The sequence below is a fragment of the Aethalodelphis obliquidens genome, unplaced genomic scaffold (assembly GCF_003676395.1).
Source record: "Aethalodelphis obliquidens isolate GAN/ISIS:26980383/991018 unplaced genomic scaffold, ASM367639v1 scaffold6, whole genome shotgun sequence".
Taxonomy (NCBI): Eukaryota; Metazoa; Chordata; class Mammalia; order Artiodactyla; family Delphinidae; genus Aethalodelphis; species Aethalodelphis obliquidens.
Window position 1 is genome coordinate 33367682 of NW_020837950.1, and position 19176 is coordinate 33386857.

The following is a 19176-nucleotide window of genomic DNA, read 5'->3' on the forward strand; positions in this document are numbered from 1 at the left end:
TCCTTCCTTCCTCTCTTCCTTCCTTCCTTCCTTCCTCCCTCCCTTCCTTCCTTCCTTCTTTCCTTCCTTCCTTCCTCCCTCCCTCCCTCCCTCCCTCCCTTTCTTCCTTTTCTCTCTCTCTCTCTCTTTCTGAGGGAGAGGAGGATGCCTCAGGTAAACCAATAAGTGCTTAGAGAAGAAAAATATAATGAAATCATATGAGCTTAAAAAGTTCCACAGCTTTCTTAGCATAAACTTTCTTGCTTGGGATAGGGAAACCACCGAATCTGAGGTTTTGCCTAGAAAAATGTAGATAAGTAGCATTTATAAAATGGTCATGAGAGACAGCCTCTTGAACCATTTAGTAGTCTTAGCCCAAGTTGCGCGGGGGGGGGGGGGGGATGGGTGGGAGGTGCCAGGATGGTTCCACATATGAAAATCAACCAGTGTAATACACCTCATTACCAGAACAAAGGACAAACACCACATGATCATCTCGCTTGATACAGAAAAATCATTTGACAAAATTCAACATTCTTTTATGATAAAAAACATTAGACAAACTAGGAATAGAAGGAAATTACTTCAACATGGTAAAGGCCATATACGAAAAGCCCACAACTTACATTATAGTCAGTGGTGAAAAACTGAAATCATCTCCTCTAAGATCAGGAACAAGGCAGGGATGCCCGCCCGCCACCCCCACACCCCCCCCCCACCCCCAACTTTACTTCTATTCAACATAATACTGGAAATCCAAACCAGAGCAATTAAGCAAGTGCTATAGACAGAATGTTTGTGTCCTCCCTGAATTCATATGTTGAAGTTTTTGTCCCAGTGTGATGCTATTTGGAGATGGGGCCTTTGGGAGGTGATTAGGTCATAAGGGTGGAACTTTCATGAATGGGACTAGTTCCCTTATGAAAAAGACCCCAGAGAGCTTCTACTCTGCCCCTTCTACCGTGTGAGAATGCAACAAGAAGACAGCCATTTATGAAACAAAAAGCAGGCCCTCCTTACCAGACACCAGATCTGCTGGTGCCTTTGTCTTCAACTTTTCAGGCTCCAGAACTATGAGAAACAAAATTTCTGCTGCTTATAAGCCAACCAGTCTATAGTGTTTTATATTAACAGAGCAAACAGACTAAGACAGTAAGAAAAAGTTACAAAAGGCATCCAGATTGGGAAGGAAGAAGTAAAATTATCTGTTTGCAGAAGACATTGTCTTATATAGAGAAAACCTTTAAAGAGTCCCCTCCCACACACAAAAAATGTTGAAACTAATAAGCAAATTCAGCAAAGTTGCAGCACAGAAAATCAATATGTAAAATCAGTCGTGTTTCTATCCACTGACAGTGAAACATCTAAAAAGGAAGCTAAGAAAACAATTGCATTTACAATAGCATGAAAAGAGTAAAACACTTAAGAATTAACTTAACCAAAGAGGCAAAAGACTTGTATGCTGTAAACTAAAAAAAACTGTTGACAACATTTAAAGAAGACACAAACAAACGGAAAGTCACCCCATGTTCATAGATTGGAAAACTTAATATTGTTAAAATGTCAATACTACCCAAGGCAATCAACAGATTTAATGCAATCCCTATCACAATCTCAATGGCATTTTTCTTATGAAAAGAAAAGTTCATCCTAAAACTCACATAGAATATTAAGGTTCCCTGAAATAGCCAAACCAGTTTTGAAAAACAACAAAATTGGAGGCTCAGGCGTCCTGATTTCAAAACATATTATAAAGCTACATCCATTAAAACAGTGTGGTACTGGCATAAAGACAGACATATAGACCAATGGGATAGAATAGAGAACCCAGAAGCAAAACCATGTGTATGTGGTCAAATAATCTTCAACAAGGATGCCAAGACCACTCAATGGGGAAAATACAGTGTCTTCAACAAATGGTGTTGAGAAACTGGCTATCCACGTGCAAAAGAATGAAGTTGACCCTTACCTTACACAATAAACTCAGAAAGGATTAAAGACCTAAATGTGATACGTAAAGTTATAAAACCCCTAGAAGAAAACACAGAGGAAATCTTCATGACATTGAGTTTGTTAATGACTTCTTGGATGTGACACCAAAAGCACAGGCAACAAAGGCAAACACAGACAAATGGGACCACCTCAAACTTAACAACTTCTTTGCACCAAAGGACACAATCAATAGAATACAAAGACCAACTGTGGAATGGGAGAAAATATTTGCAGTTCCCTTCTGATCTAATTTCCTTCTTCTTCCTCTTGCTCACTGTCTGTCAACCACTCTGGCATCCTTGTTCCTTAAATACACCAAGCACACTCTTGCTTCAAGGCCACTTTCCTCAGGGGTCTCACATTTCCTTCAGGCCTCTGCACAAACATCTGCTCACTGGAGAGGGCTTCCCCTGATGACCTTTCATAAAACAGCAACCCTTCCTCTCATCTCCACTGTAGTCTCGTCCAGCCAATTCTTTATGTTTCTCTGTAGCACTTCTCACCACTGGCCATACTGTATATTTATCATATCTTTTTTGATTTGCTTTCTCTTTTTCCCTCTAACCCCCCAGCTGGAATATAAACTCTGTTGGGGTATTAAGGCCTTTTATTCTTGTCCCTACTTTGCAGATAAAGAAACTGAAGTTTAAGGAGGTGGGGAAACTTGCCCAAGCAAGTAAGAAAGTAACAGGTATAGACTGGTACACACACTTGTCTGACGCCAAAGACCGAGGCCTTAACGGATACAACTGTATTGCTTTTCTGTCACAAGCTTAATAAAGAGATGGGTGGAGAGCTTTCTGAGTGGGCACCAAAGCCTGGGAATGCCCAGGTGGCCACAGGCATTCAGAGGCCAGTAGCAGTCAACCAGGGTGGAGGCATATTGGAGAAGAGTGGGAGTAGAATTGGAAAGGGCCAAATCATATAGGGTCTCAGAACTCAGAACAAATAAGACTGTGGATTTTATGTGATGCTCATTACAGATTTCTGAGTACAGTTTTAAAGAAAGATGAATGTGGTGGTTTAAATATATGCCCATAAATTTCTTTGACACACCTCTCTTTAAAGGTGGAGCCAAATTTCCCCCCGCCCCCGGCCCCGAAGATGGGCTGGACTTAGTTTCCTGCTAAGTGGGTGGGTGATTTCCCAGGTGAGGTCCTATAAGACCCGGCTGCTCCTGGACGCACTATTTTCTGCACACATTCGGGTGTTTTAGAGCCCTCTATTTGGAGTCCTCTCCCACCAACAATCTACCACGGAGACACCTGCACATCCTCTATTGCTTCTGCTCTGTGCCTTGCCTTTCCTGTCTCAGGTCGAGACTCCTCGTGTTGCTCATTCCTTGCACTCTCGCTCTAACATGTGTTGACATGCTGAATGAGACCTATTCTGCTCTCTTGACCACATGGCTGACTTTCTGCTGGTCTTGACCTCTCGTTTCTAACTTCTAATCCATCAGGTGCCCTCACCTCACTCCCAGGGATTTGCTCTACATCTTGGCCCACCAGTGCTGCCAAATCAGCAACAGCCTCCAGCTCTGCCCTGAGCTGCCCAGAGACCGGCTGGTCATGACCTTGCTCAGGCAGGCACATCTTAGCCTTGTACTGTTCTTTCCTTTTTCAAATCATAAATTGTATTTTTTATTTTTTCCTTTTGGACTAATGCATAGATTGCCTATTATCTCACTCTAACACACCTTAGTTACTGTGTATTTATCTATTTAAAATACTAGTGCATACTATTTAAATATTTTAAACTGTGCACACTCTTTAAAATATTTCCACATCCTTTTCTTGATTTGATCCTTACAATCACCCCCATGGCGACAGCAAAGAGTATTTCTCCCATTTTAGGAAGAAGGAAAGAATTCACTTTTCATTATGCTACAGAGCCTTTATTACTGGCCATGCTCTCTGACATTTTTTTTTCTCTTGATTTTAAAACAACTACTTAAATATTCAATAGTTGTGCTATGGACAGAATTGTGTCCCCACAAAATTCATATGTTGAAGCCCTAACCCTCAATGTGACTATATTTGGAGACAGGGCCTCTAAGGAGGTAATGAAGGTTAAATGAGGTTATATGGTAGGGCCCTAATATAATAGGATTAGCATCCTTATAGGAAGAGACACCAAAGTGAGCACACAGGGAGATGCCAGCCACCTACAAGCCAGGAAGAGAGGACTCACTGGAAAGTGACCACACGGGCACCCTGATCTTAGACTTCCAGCCTCCAGAATTGTGAGAAAATAAATGTCTGTTGTTAGAGCCACCCAGTCTATGGTATATTTTGGTACGGCAGCCTGAGCACACTAAGACAAACTGTAATCTTCAATAATGAATAATTTTACCCATTTAGAAAATGAAGCAACTATATGGGATAAAGTTATATATGGGATAAAGTTTGGTTCTACTTTACTAACTGGTAACAGTTCTACTGTGTTATTGCTTTTGGGTGGGAACCACATTTTTCTTAGGGTTGGACTTCAGATGAACTTGCTTCCAAAGCCCTCTAATTTCCAATAGTTACTCTATTCCCCAGCTCAGCTGCAGAAAAATAGAGTAATAATAATTATGTAACAATTGAAAAGTGTAACACGCCTTCTTCTCTGGTCTAATCCACTGTTCAAGAAAAGCAACAAGTGAGGGGTAACAATTTTCCCTACAATGAGCAGAGAATGAATGATGGTCACTGTGATGGGGAAAAGTAATGCTGTAAAATACAGGTCACAGTTCCTGGAGGGGGAAGGGAGTGTGTGTGTGTGTGTGTGTGTGTGTGTGTGTGTGTGTGTGTGTGTGTGTGTTGGGGGGTGGGGTGAGGGATGGATAAGAGAAGGGGTCCTTGAGGGGCAGAATCTCCGAGAGCTTCAGAAACATCCTCAGGTTTTCCAACATCTGATTCTAGTACTATTTCATTGACAAATATGCCTTCCCATTTCACCCACCCTTGAATGTCTACCTGTTTGATTATTTGCACCATTTCTATTTCAATGAATGCTTCAAAATTCTGTGGTTATGTAAATATGTCCTGGGGTTGTGTCCTGTCTCCCAGACAGAGGTGAACTTAGAAATTGCCTAGAATTGGGGTAAAATGCTGTGGAGGGCGGTGGACGCATACAAAAAATAATACCCAAGCAAAATCCCCACGATGCTCTGTGCTGATCCCAGGAGGCAATTAATACTGGTTGACAGAACTTACTCCGTGGGCCTCGTCGGCTCGTCGTGCCCAGGAGGTGAGTGTCAGAACCTTCCTGCACGGGCTCCTGCTGGTCGTCTGGATGGGATTTTTCAGACACCATTTCCTTGGGGCCAGCAGCCGACAGCTGTGGGCAGATGGTCAGAGGTTGTGAATCTCAGGGCTTCGGTTGACTCAGATGCTATCTCAGGATGAGGTGGGTCACTTAGCAAGGGGACAGGCCTTAATCCTCTTCAGATCTAGATAACTGTGGTCTGTGTCACCTGAGTCACTGTGGTCATGATCACCTATCCCCACAGGAAGCAGTGCCGATCCTGATTTTCTCTAAGAGGTTTCTTGGGGAGATGACCCAGGTGGCACAGTGACTTCCCTGGTGGTGCAGTGGTTAGGAATCCGCCTGCCAATGCAGGGGACGCAGGTTCATGCCCTGGTCTGGGAAGATCCCACATGCCACAGAGCAACTAAGCCTGTGTGCCACAACTACTGAGCCTGCGCACCTAGAACCCATGCTCCACAAGAGAGGCCACCGCAATGAGAAGCCCACGCACTGCAGTGAGGAGTGGCCCCCGCTCGCCACAACGAGAAAAAGCCCGTGAGCAGCAGCGAAGACCCAACGCAGCCAAAAAATAAAATAAAGAAATGAATTTAAAAAGAAATTTTTAAAAAATGAATATCTTCACTTTTTCTAGGTTTAATGTGTAGAGCTCTGTAGAAATTTGGAGGAAAAGGGAAACAGGAAAATCACAGCCAAACTATTTGATCCCAGCTCCAACTCATTTGGAAATAGCTGTCAAAGTGTCCCTGGTTAATCCAGGGCAAAGAACAGCCTCTGGTTCCTTCCCCAAACTCTCAGAGGAGGACAGACTGGTGAGCAGAAGTGGCAGTGGAGGCCCCAGTTGAGTGATGGCCTTTGGGCCAGACAAAGGTTTGCCTCCAAACTCACATTTACCGTGGGACTCGAGCGAGTTATCGAACTTCCTAACTTCCTTCGTCATCCGTAAAAGAAGGGAAATAAAAATAGCCCATTCACTGAGATGCTGCTATGTACAGGCACTTTGTAAAGCACAGACATTCTGACTTAAATAAATGGCCTGGAGTGGACCTGAGGCATTTGACTTAAAAAAAAAAAAATCCCCAAGTTATTCTGAAGTGCCGCTGGGGTTAAGAAACACTCTCCAGATTTCTCACAAAGCACCAAAGACTGCACGTTCGTTGTCTGATCAGGGCTCTTTGTGCAGTTCAAGGAATGAGATGATGTCTCAAGAAAGCGCCACACCTAGGACACAGAAAGTGCCTTCTCCTTTCCATCCCTGCTCCTTTCTCCCGTTTAGTCCAAGCTCCACACCCCTAGCCCCAGTCACCATTGCTTACTGTGCCTGTGGCCTTGGAGCTAAGGAATTGAGCTCTTTCCATTTGTACTGGCTCATCTGACGCCTCGTTGGGCCCCGTGGCCCCGGCTGCAGAGCCCCCCGCTGACCCTGCAGGAAGGGGTTAAAGTTCCTGTGTGGCCAGAGGGCCCAGCCACAAGGCCAGGTAGCACCTCCAGCCTCTCCGGGCCCTTCCCTGGGCCACTCCATCCCAGCTACAGAGAAGGAGTTTCCTTGGCCCAGCTTGTCCCAACGGGATTGTGCTGGGCGACGGGAGAGCTGAAAAGGGGTTTCTCCCCTGACTTCGGCTCTCCTGGTGCCCTCCCCGCCACCCCGTCCCCGCTCTCCAGGCGGCCCCATCACGTGGCTGCCGGCTCAAAATGGCTCTCCTTCCCCCTCCCTCCCCTGCTCGCATCTGGATTATTCCAAGCCGATTGCCCCTCCGCAAAATCTTCCCGGCCTCCTTCCCAAGGGCGTCTATTTACCTGGAGAAGGTGTACCTTGTATAGGGATGCTCACGGCCAAGGAGGGCAACTTCTGCTGCGGGCAGAGCCGGGCGAGGGACCGCCAGCAGGCCCGGGAGATGGGGGCTGGCCTTGATTTAGACTGAGGCAGAATTTGGGCTTGGAGCTGGGAAAGTGGAAGTTCCCTGAGATTTGTAATCCTGCACTGCCATCTACCGCTGGTCTTAGTCTATGGCCTTTGATGACAGCACTAAAGGGGCTCACTTCAGCATTTCTAAACTTCTCTCTCAGGGGATGGGAAAAACCTTGGAGGAAACATGCTCCAAATACTGCCCATGGCTTCATGGTGAGGGTCATCCGTGAGACCCCACATAGGGTCCTTCAGCTGGACCATCCACCAGCATCCCTGCCTCTCCCAGAGAAGGCCAAGTGCTTGTACCCACAGGAGGCTGTATGGCCTCTCGGGGTGCAGTGAGCTGTTAACTGACAGCCCAGTAGACAGACAAGTGCTTCTGTCACTCCCTACCTGCTTCTTTCCTTTTTGTCTTGCAACCTTCACGGTCTTCTTCTGTCTTCCCTCATCTGCATCCTCACGGTCTTCAATGAACTCCTTTGTTAAGATGCAAATGGAAGAGTTATCTCTTAGTGTGTGTGTGTAAATTGGGAAAAAATGATAAGTGAGGAAGAGGGGTGGGATTTTTAGGTGTTAAAATGACTGTCTTGTCCTGGAGCCTCCACCCACTAAAGTTGAGTGTGAGCGAAGGGACAGTGGACAGACATCACCATCTACTCTTCTCAAAAGTTGTATCCAAATGGAAAGATGGTCAATGATATAGTGTTGGAGCTTCCATCGACCCAGGTGCTCATTCATGCCTAGGGAATTTATGGACAGCTGACTGTGTTCCAGGCCTTGGGTGCACAGAGGTACCGGAGGTGACTTCCCTCAAAAGTCATAATCTAATGAAGGCCACGAACAAGTGAATCTGCCAGGACTGATGTACTGACCCGGATGGAGGCCTCTGGCCCAGGACGATATCAGAATCACACTAGGGGCTTCCAGGGTTGGGCTTCTCTGCTCCCCACAGCCTTACTGTCAGGTAGAGAATAATGAGGATACATGTTAAATCACCGTGGAAGTTTGTATTTAATGCAAATTTTTTCAGGTCTTTTTGAAAAGGGAGAAATCCTTTTTGTGTTTTGTTTTGTTTTAAAATTTTCTTGGAGTATAGTTGATTTACAATGTTTTGTTAGTTTCAGGTGTACAGAAAGTGAATCCGTTATATATATATATATATATCCACTCTTTTTTTAGATTCTTTTCCCATATCGGTCATTACAGAGTATTCAGTAGAGCTCCCTGTGCTATGCAGTAAGTTCTTATTAGTTATCTATTTTATATATAGTAGTGTGTGTATGTCTATCCCAATCTCCCAATTTATTCCTCTCCCCCTCCCTTATCCCCGGGTAACCATAAGTTTGTTTTCTACATCTGTAACTCTACTTCTGTTTTGTAAATAAGTTCATTTGTATCCTTTTTTTAGATTCCACATATAAGCAGTATCATATGATTTGGCTTTCTGTGTCTGACTTAATTCACTCAGTATGACTATCTTTAGGTCCATCCATGTTGCTGCAAATGGCATTATTTTGTTCTTTTTTATGGCTGAGTAATATTTCATTGTATATATGTACCACATCTTCTTTATTCATTCCTCTGTTGATGGGCATTTAGTTTGCTTCCATGTCCTGGCTATTGTAAACAGTCCTGCAATGAACATTGGGGTGCGTGTATCTTTTCAAATTAAGATTTTTTCTGGGTATATGCCTAGGAGTGGGATTGCTGGGTCATATGGTATTACTATTTTTAGTTTTTTAAGGAACCTCCATGCTGTTTTCCATAGTGGCTGTACCAATTTACATTCCTACCAACAGTGTGGGAGTGTTCCTGAAAAGGGAGAAATCCTTTAACAGTGCCAACTTCGTTTCTTTTTCCATATTATGCTTTCTAAAGTTTTAGTCATAAAATGTTAGAGCTGAAGCCTCTTAAGTTTGAAGCTTTAAAGTTTTCTAGTTTGAGTTTTGCAAACCAGGGCACAAGTACCTCGGGGTATAAAAGAAGTTGCAAGATAAACCCAGAACCTCTTCTGGTGTACCGGATTTATTAGATATTTTTTTTTCTAAAATTGGGAAATTTTTGTTTTTATACTGAAACAAACTTGGAACACAAAGCATGGGTTTTAATCATATAAGATTTCAAAGAAATGGCATGCAGGTTTCTGGGCTAGGCTTCAACCACTCAGCAGTGCCCTTGGCCATCTGTTTAGAGAAGACCTGAGCTTCAGCTGCAGAGGAGGGAACTGAGGTCCCAACCAGGGAGTGGGCATGGCTTGGGCTTTTTCTTTGTCTAAGGGACCTGATCGCTCTGACTCATCCTCTGGGTGCGAGCCCCACCCTCACTCAGACCTCCTTCTTCAGAGCGGTGTGCAACTGTGGCTCTTAATTGAAGTCTAAATCCTTATTGGCTTAGAATGGACTTGTGAGAAATATACATCAAGATTTTTTTTTGGCTTTCCAATAATGTTTTGATCCTCTGTCAATGGAAAACTCTCCAGTAGGACCTCAAATTAGACTGAATGTGAACTCCAGGAGAGCTCAGGGTTTTCTTCACTGCTCTATTCCCAGGGACCAGAGGCACAATGAATATTTGTTGTATGAATGAATGAGCACAGGTAGATGTAGGTAAGTTGTCAGTACTTGATATCTTGCTTAAAGTTAATCTGTGTGGTTTCATCTGGGTTCCTTCAGGCTTTTTGAAGTTCCTGTTGGAAATAGCATATTGTCCCCATTTCTACCTCTATGGTCTCAAGTTACTGAGCCCTAGAGCCAAGAGAGAAAGGAGGATTGAGAGGAATACTTCCTCTTCTGTTCGGAGGTCTCTAGTCTCCAAACTGGAGAAGGCTTCGCTCCTCTGGTCCAGACAGCGTTTAATGATGTTTTGCACAAAATGAGTTAGAAATTGCAGGACTCCATGAGGGTTTTATAAGTGGTTATATCTACAGTTGTTATCCTCATTTTGAATTTCTTTAGAAATCAATGTGCTTTACTGAAAAAGAATGAATCTATGTATATGTATAAGTGAATCACTTTGCTGTATACCTGAAACTAACACAACATTGTAAATCAACTATAATCCCCCCCCAAAAAAAAGACATCAATGTGGTTCAGTAGAACTGGACCCTTTAGGTGGTAACTCAGAACTGCTGTCTGTTGGAATTCATGAAATGGTGACAAAGCAGCTTCAGAGCCCTCAATCCTGGAGCACCTGCAGGGCTGCATGCACCCCTATTCTCCTCTGTGTGCCCAAGGTAGCACCTTCTGCATGCAGTAGGCATGCAATAAATGCTCATTTCTGGCCTAACTTCCTCACTCACCAGCACGTGTGACATGAGCATGCACACACAAAGATACATCCCCTGGAGACATCTAAGCCATCACTCACCTCTGTAATTATTTTCACTTTTTCTTCCTTGGGCTTCATTTTAGCTGTGATGGCTCCTCCCTGACAGGCAAAGACCAAAGAAGAAGTCAGGTCCTTTGAACTCAGTGAAACGTCTTTCTTCTTACTACTGATAACGCTGAAGCTGACCTTGATGGTTAGTGAAGTGTTTGAACTGAGTAGACCTTGCATCCACAAGGAATGCATTCTTAGGCCCCAGGATTGGTGGACGTGAGCCCCAGAGGAGAAGGAAGGAGGCTGGACCCTCTGTCCCCACGAGCCTATCAAAGATCTTGGCTTTCCTGTGTAGGAGGTGGAAGCCAGGAGAAGGTTCTGCCCGTGGTGTCAGATGACCCTGGTAGGAATCCAACTCCTGAAGGACTATTTCACAGCCTATCCTCTCCACTCAAACCTTCACCTTCCCATCCCCCTTCACTCTCTACCCTTGGCCTTTGTTCTCATTTCAAGAGCAAAGAGATAAAGCCAGAGATGGACCCTCCCCCATCCCCGTCCCCCTGTCTCACCCCACTGAGTCATGTCACCCCCTCTGCTTCCACTTGCTCCTGTGGTCTGTCCCTGCTTCCATCTGGGCCAGGGTTTCTGCCTGGGCACTGCTCCCGCCCCCTCCAGGGCCTTGACCTGGACAGTTTCCCCCTTTCACCTGCATAGTCATTTCTTCCTGCTCTTTTGGTTCATTCCTATCCATGTACAAAGCCCCCTTCCTTAAAAAACTCTCTCTGGGCTTCACATCTCTTTCTGTCGCTCAGTTGTTCAACCCTCTGAAAGAAAAATCCTCAAACCCTCTCTTTCCAAATCAGTTTTCTGAGCCTAGCGCTCCCTGGAACCGCTCTTGCCAGCATCTCCAAGGACCCCCGCATCACCACATCTTATGATCCATCCTCAGCCCTCACCTTAGTTGCCCTGTCAAAGGCGTTTAGTAATGAAAGTGACCAGTTGCTTTCTTTTTCTTGAAATATCTTCTTCACTTGGCTTCTCAGACATGCTCTTTCCTGGTTCTCCCCCTACCCACTGCTTCTCCTCCTCAGATTCCTAGGCTGGTTTCTTCTCATCTTCCGAGCACCACGTGTGACAGTGCCTGGGGCTCAGCCTTGCCCCATTCCCTTGGTGAGATCGTGCTGTCTCTTGGCTTTAAATACCGTCAATCTACTGATGCTCCCCAAATTTACATCCAGGGCCCAAACGTCTCCCCAGAACTCCAGACTCAAATATCCGAGCATTTGATGGACACCTTCCCTTGGATTAACATGCCCCAAATGAAGCTCCTTGTCATCACCCCTGAATCTGCTTGTCCTGCAACCTTCCTTGTTGCAATACACAGAACTCTATGTTTTTCCCAGGCCAGAAACCTGGGAGTCATTCTTGAATCCTCTCTGGCTCTCACATGACACACCACATCCAATCCATCAGAAACCCTGCCGTCTTCACCTTCACATTACATTGACAATCCCACCACCTTTAAGCAGCTCACTGTTACCACCCTGGTCCAGTACCGTTGTCTCTCAGGGTTTTTTGTAAGAATCTCCTGACGTCTTTGCTTCCCACCGCACAACCCATTCTCTGTATTGAAGCCAGAGTGAATTGTTTAACATATAAGTGAGATCATATCCTTCTTCCGCTCAAAATTCTCCAGTAACTTCCTTCTCTTAACAGAGTTAAATCCAAAATCCTTCAATGGCCTACAAGCCCCTCCATGATCTGCCCTTGAATCTTCTTGCCCTCAGGACCTTTGCAGTTGCTCTGCCTAGAACTCTCTTTCCCAAGACATCTACCCTGTTCTCTCTCTTTTCATTTCCTTCAGGACTGCTCAGATTTCATTTTATCAGAGAGATCTTCCCTGAACACTCACAGTACAATGCTAATCTCCCACCCTCACCCTCCTGGAACTCCATAACCACCTTACAGCGATTTCTTTTTTCATAGTACTTATCACCAGTTGACATACATATTTATTTGTTATTGTCTGCCCATCCTCATAAAATATAAGCTACAAGAGGGCAGGAACATTTGCTCATTGTTTAGCCCCAGAGCCTAGGACTATGGCTCCCAATAGACACAATACATTTTGTTGAATGAATGACTAAATTACTCTTTATTGGCTGTGTCTTCCTTGGCCACATTCTGAAGGCCTTCAAAGCTTCATCATCCTCCTTGGGCTGCTGTGAAGATTAGATGAGAGACATGAGGAGCAACAGCAAGGCTGACAAATCATAAGCCCTTCTAATAGCTATGGAATCTGAATCTTAACTGGGACTTCGTAATGTAAGCAGCTCATCTGAAGCCTTCAAGGTTTCATTTACCCTAACGGAGAATTAGCACCTTAAAGGGAAATAAAGCTCTGAAATTCTATTGTCTCCAGTCCAGAACTCCTCCCAAGCTGTCAGATATGGAGGAAAGGAAATGGTGAAAGCAGCTAGGATATTAAAAGGGTGAGGAGGTAATCTAGAGAGAATCAGGGGACAGACAATAAAAATAAAATTCTACAGGGCAAGGGAGCTCCCTGAAACAGTGGGAATTATGAAGTGGAAAAAAAAGAACTGTGAAATATCTTAGTAACTAAAAAAAAAAAAGATTCTCAACAAGTTAAAAAATGTTACATGGGAAGAAACAGAAGCAGAAAATGAAAAATATAATGGGGTTGATTTTTTTCTCCTCATTTTTTCCTGATCATTACCTTTGAATGAGTTTCTAAGGAAATCAAATGACATCAAAATTTATCTTTTTATGAGCACTGTTGCTAAGAAAACCAATCAATACTCTGCAACTTTAATATGCAGCTTGTCATCATCATGTACATTGAGTGTTTGTTAATATATCCCTATTGGCAACATCAAAATAAGAGCCGTGATTCACTGCAGACTTATTTTGTTCTCTCTCTAGATATACGTTATCACTCGGGCTCACAAAAACACTTCCAGCTTAGTAGCATATGCCTCAATTTGCACATGTGGAAATGGAGGTTTCCTCTGAGGTTAGCCTCTGACAGGTTCTGTGCTTTGCCATTATGGTTATTAAATGTCACAATCAGAACTTGGCCCCGAGAATCTGTGATTCCAGGGTCCTCCTCCATGTCCCCCTACCTCTCTGTCTCAAAGTTTATTCTGGTTTTGCAATGTCAGTAACTCTTCTATGTTAGTCCACTATTCTCGAAATATTTACAATCGAAAAGCACAGAGCATTGCCCCTCTGGGAAAGGGCTCTGGCTACTTTAGGTCAACGATGTATTTAGTTTAACTCAATGCAGAAAACCAAAGATATTTTTCAAGGAAAGTACTGATGCCTTCATCCAAACAAATGGACTGTCTCTGAGGGTCATCAGAGGATCACAGTCCTGTCCAGAGGGTCTTGTGGTAAATTCTAAAGAAGCAGAGAAAAAGGAACGAATGTATATGAAAAGGGCGGCATTATATGCAATGCTTTTCAACCTTGGCTACTTAGAAGATAATACAGTATATGCGTCCTACCCCAGAACAGTGAATACATGGGTTTATAGAAAGAGTGAGACCTTTGTAAAAAATTATGTGAACCTGGATTCAAATTCCAGCTCTGTTTATCAGCTGTGTGATGTTGGAGCAATGCCTTCACCCCTCTGAGATACATTTCTGTACCTGTAAACTTGTGATCATAATTCCTACCTCAATGAGTGATTATTTTATCAGGGTTAAATGATAGAATATGTGTAGTAAAATGCATAGCATGGACCAGGCTCTCAATACTGGGAAGTAAGTGTTATTATTAAGAAAAGGTGACGGTAGAGGTGGAATGTAGAAGAAAAGAATGAGGAGGGAAAAAGCAGTTAGGGGACAGGAATGAGAGTGGTAAGAAAGACCTTAGGTGACGTCAAATTCCCCATTACTGTCTTTGGTTCTCAACTTCGAATTTGTGGCACCAATAACCAATATGACCTCTCTCCCATGCCGCAGCTGTGCCCAGGGCAGTTTTTTTTCTGTTTCCTTTTATGGTGTTTCTGAAACCATCCCCTGTCCTCACACCTATGAGCATTTTCTCCCAGTGCACGGCATTTAGCCTTTTCTGTCTGATCCTGTTAGATCCTGGAACACTGGGCAGGTGCCATGCACACCCTGTTTGATTTCATTTCCTAATTCTCCAAGTTATTCCAGCCACAGCTTCCTGTAGTAAACGGTGAGTGACAAATAGCTTTATAGAATCATTTCATCAGCTCCATATAATGTATATTGTCTTCAAAGAGTATAAATACCACATCTGAGCTGTGTGATGTGACATATACCCAGTGCATTTATCTGATGAACTGAGTGCTCCCAGATCCTCCCTGGGAGTCATCCTGCTGGGCTTTAAGCACTCAAACCCTTTCATAAATCTCTTATGGTGCTTAGCTCATTGTACTGTTATAATCTGTTTATAGGTCTGTCTTCCCAGTAAACTCTGAGCTTCCGACCTGCTCTAGTTCATTTTTGCACACTCAAAACTTCAGCACCTTACTGAAGCCTGGTGCATTGTTGATGATCAATACATGTTTGAATGAATGACTCCTTAAAAGAGCTCTAGGCGATCAATTTGAAAGAGATTTCATTCTGGTCCTGAATTTACTTGCAGGAAAGCTTATATGAAAATCCAATAACATACATGTATTTCCCATTAGACTTTATCAGCCTTTCAGAGCCCCTCTTTGCAACAAAGAGAAACAATCAGTTTAAACACAGCCGGTAGATTTCCTTGTGGTCTTTTGGCGAGAGCAGCCAGCCTTTGTCTGTAACAGATCTTCCTCTGTCTAATGCCAAGGAAAGTGAAGCTTGCAATAACTAGTATTTCGCCTCTCGAACCAATTTGAACTAAAAGGCCCAGAAATGCAACCGGCAGCCAGTGTTTCCGGGAGACCAGAATGCAACAGGATGGCGTGGACGTCCTAGGAAGGAAGCAGAGACAGCTTCGGGAGAAATTCCACCCAGGGGCTGTCATGAGCCAGACTTAATTTCCTGCAAACCAGACACCAGACAGTGGCTCAAATCAAAGCAGCCCAAGTCATACTGTACGTTTCCATTCCAGAAAGTAAAACGTAAATAATAATGATGAGGACCCCTACCTTTACAGTTCATTAGGCTCAGGGTGTCCAGGGGAGAGGCTGAACTCCAAGCCTGGTAGCTGAAAGCAGGACTGCACTGCTGCAGCCCAGCTCCCGGGAAGAAGTAATTTACCTTAAGGAACTTTACAAGGCACTTTGCAGATTCTCCTTCCTGGGATGAAGGGAACGTGGAATGTGTCTCACTGTTGAATCTTCTAGAAAATCCAGAGGGAAAGGCTGAACGTTGGGGCGGCCCCTGGGCTGCTCCCTGGGAAGCTGCAGCCAGGTCTCAGCAAAAACACCCGCTTAGCAACCCGTTCCTAAGGAAGGTCACTAGGTGGCTTTTTTTTTCTTTTAAAGTGACAGGTTACTCTAGCAGAGGAACACACATGCACGGGGTGAGCAGAGGTGCACAGCTTACAGGAGAAGCACAAAGGGAATCAGCATGGGGGAGCTGGGCAGAAATGAGGTCAAGCTTTCGGAGCTGGCCCTTCCCTTACCACAACTGGTTGCTGGGCATTTCTGGTCAACGACAGGCAACGCTCAGAGGTGGGTGGCTTAGAGTCAGCGAAGGTCGTCATTACAGGGCAAGGATGTCTAACTTATCTGCTGCAAAGGCTCCCTGGAGGTTGCTCTGGAGCGTTTTCTGGTTAAACATGGAAAATTGAATGTGCAAGAGGAATCTCTGCTTATTCTCTGAATCCCGTCCAAAACGCAAAGGAAATGGGAAAAGAGGCAAAGAAGATGGCAGAGTAATGGAATGAACAGACCAAAAAAGCCACCCTCCAAGTATACTAGCATGTGTGCGTGTGTGTGTGCATCTTTGTGGATCTATGTGTGCCTGTGTGTGCGTGTCTATGTGTGTATCTGTGTCTGTGTGTTTGTCTATGTGTGTGGGTATGTGTCTCGTGTGTGTGTGTGTCTGTGAATCTGTGTCTGTGTGTGTATCTAAGTCGGTGTATGTATGTGTGTATGTATGTGTGTGTGTGTGTGTCTGTGTGTGTGTCTTTGCATTTCTATCTGTATGTGTACGTGTGTCTGTGTGTGTCTTTGCATTTCTATCTGTATGTGTACGTGTGTCTGTGTGTGTCTTTGCATTTCTATCTGTATGTGTGTCTGTGTGTGTCTGTGTCTTTGCATTTCTGTCTGTATGTGTACGTGTGTCTGTGTGTGTCTTTGCATTTCTGTCTGTATGTGTACGTGTGTGTGTGTTTGCATTTCTGTCTGTATGTGTACGTGTGTGTGTGTATCTGTGTGTGTGTCTTTGCATTTCTGTCTGTACGTGCATGTGTGTGTGTATCTGTGTCTTTGCATTTCTGTCTGTATGTGTACGTGTGTCTCTGTGTGTCTTTGCATTTCTGTCTGTATGTGTACGTGTGTGTGTGTTTGCATTTCTGTCTGTATGTGTACGTGTGTGTGTGTGTATCTGTGTGTGTGTCTTTGCATTTCTGTCTGTATGTGCATGTGTGTGTGTATCTGTGTCTTTGCATTTCTGTCTGTGTGTGTACGTGTGTGTGTGCCTCTGTGTGTACCTGTGTGTGTCTGGGGTGGGGTGGGGTGGTCAGGTAGGCATGGAAACGAGGAAATGAGCTGATCCACTCTGCAGAACTTCAGAGAGGGCTCTGGATTTGGCTCAGCAGTGTGATGGGCTGAGTTGTGTCTCCCAGAAAGATATGTTCAAGTCCTAACCCCTAGTACTTCAGAATGTGAGCTTATTTGGAGTTAAGGTCTTTAAAGAGGTAGTCAATTTAAGATGAGGTCATTAGCGTGGGCCCTGATCCAATAGGACCGTGTCCTTTTAAAAAGGGGGGATTTGGGCACAGGCAGCCATGCACAGTGGGAAGACCTGTGAAGGCACAGGGAGAACATCATCTATCAGCCGAGGAATGCGAGGCCACCAGAAGCTGGGAGTGAGGCCTGGAACTGATTCTCCCTCACAGCCCTCAGAGGAAACCAACCCTCCAAAACCTTGATTTCTTATCTTTGTATGACAGCCCCAGGAAATGAATGCAGTCAGGTACCAAGGAAAGTGGGGAGACTCTGGGGCTGAGAATGCAAGAAAATGTGAAAATCTATGTATAGAGGGGCTAGGTCCTCAGGACCCTCCCTGACCCCTGGAAGCCTGAGGAATAATACCCTTCTTTCCCAGGCCCCTCTTCTTCTGCCATCTTGAGGAAACTGGGGGTATCTTCTCAAGGGAGGTTGTAACAGAGCCACTGGTCTCAAGTTCAGGTACAGCAGAAGGTGTGTGTGTCTCAGGTCTGAAAACTGGGTCTGAAATGGAGAGGTGGGCAGGACGTACCTTTCTCACAGAGCTGAGACACCCACACATATACCTGGATCCTCTGTCCCACCTTCGCTGTAACCAAATTGGAAAACATGGAATATTGTTTTCTGGAAAAACTGAGTGGTCACAAAGAACAGGTCCCAGATATGGGTATTTCTGGCTCTTCCAATGAAAGAAGTAGCATATTGCCTTTACAGAAAGGCAATACAGAGAAAATGGGAGGATCACAGAAATTCAACACTTGTAGTTATATAGAAAGAGAGAATCAAGAAAATGAAAAGGTAGAATGTTTCAAAGAAGCAATACAAAGAAGACTTTCAGAATTGAAAGAAGTCTTTCTATTGAAAGGGGCCATTACCTAGTGCTGGTGCAGGGAGACCATGAGAAAACTTGTCTGTCTCTGTTCACCAACTCTGCATGTGGCAGGAAGAGTATCTCCTGAGAATTCATAACCATTGGCTTGCACCATGCTGCTGAATTCCCTTATTCATGCTACCTACATCATTTAGGAACCCCCTAAGTGACACATTTTAACTAGTGGTCTCAGGCTACTGTATTCCTGTGGGGTGTTGGGCAAGAGCAGATACAAAACTTTTCTGGAGGGACACACCTTCAAGTAGTCCATTCAGAATTGCTACAGATAAATGTTGCTGAAGATGAATTTACAATACAAAATTAGACACACAGGAGGAAATAGTCAAAAGTCTGCAATTAGAGGGTATAGTTAGATACCCAAGAACTTCTGATAATGCAGTGATCATATGGAGAATCAGAAAAAATAATGACTGTAAAAGAACTTAAAAAGAGGCTTTGAAAATATGGAAGAAGAGTGAGATACTGTCAAAAAGGTCAGGCAAATGTTAAAAAGAATCAGCTAGAGCTTTTAGAAATGAATAATAAAGTCATGAATTCTTAAAAAAGTTTTTATTGGAGTATAGTTGATTTACAATGTTGTGGTAGTTTCAGGTGTACAGCAAAGTGAATTAGATATATGTGTGTGTGTGTGTGTGTGTGTGTATGTGTATATATATATATATATATATATATATATATATCTCCATGAGTTTTTTTTATTTTAAAGCAAAGGACGGATGAGAGAGCTGGAAAGAGAATGAGTGATGTAAAAGATAGATTTAAAAAATTCAAATGTGGGGCTTCCCTGGTGGCGCAGTGACTGAGAGTCTGCCTGCCGATGCAGGGGACACGGGTTTGTGCCCCGGTCCGGGAAGATCCCACATGCCGCAGAGTGGCTAGGCCCGTGAGCCATGGCCACTGAGCCTGCGCGTCTGGAGCCTGTGCTCCACAACGGGAGAGGCCACAACAGTGAGAGGCCTG

At 44.2% G+C, this 19176-nt stretch overlaps 1 protein-coding gene and 1 long non-coding RNA gene across 15 annotated transcripts in view; one reads left to right on the top strand and one right to left on the bottom strand.

Moving 5' to 3' along the window:
- Nucleotides 1-19176, top strand: part of LOC113618934 (uncharacterized) — a 180923-nt gene that overhangs the window by 125989 nt on the left and 35758 nt on the right. The gene's annotated exons all lie outside the window — the stretch shown is intronic.
- Nucleotides 1-19176, bottom strand: part of CC2D2A (coiled-coil and C2 domain containing 2A) — a 150944-nt gene that overhangs the window by 119963 nt on the left and 11805 nt on the right. For 6 of the 13 annotated variants that reach the window (XR_003432200.1, XR_003432201.1, XM_027103324.1 and 3 more), the window contains exons 3-7: nucleotides 17691-17913; nucleotides 15688-16200; nucleotides 10499-10558; nucleotides 7526-7609; nucleotides 5172-5295 (exon numbers count right to left, since the gene is read on the bottom strand). Coding sequence is in view for 11 of the 13 variants with exons in the window: in XM_027103324.1 (XP_026959125.1) it covers nucleotides 5172-5295; nucleotides 7526-7609; nucleotides 10499-10537 (247 nt within the window). In the remaining 2 variants the exon portion in view is untranslated. The other 7 variants (XM_027103323.1, XM_027103322.1, XM_027103320.1 and 4 more) reach the window with 7 other exon arrangements.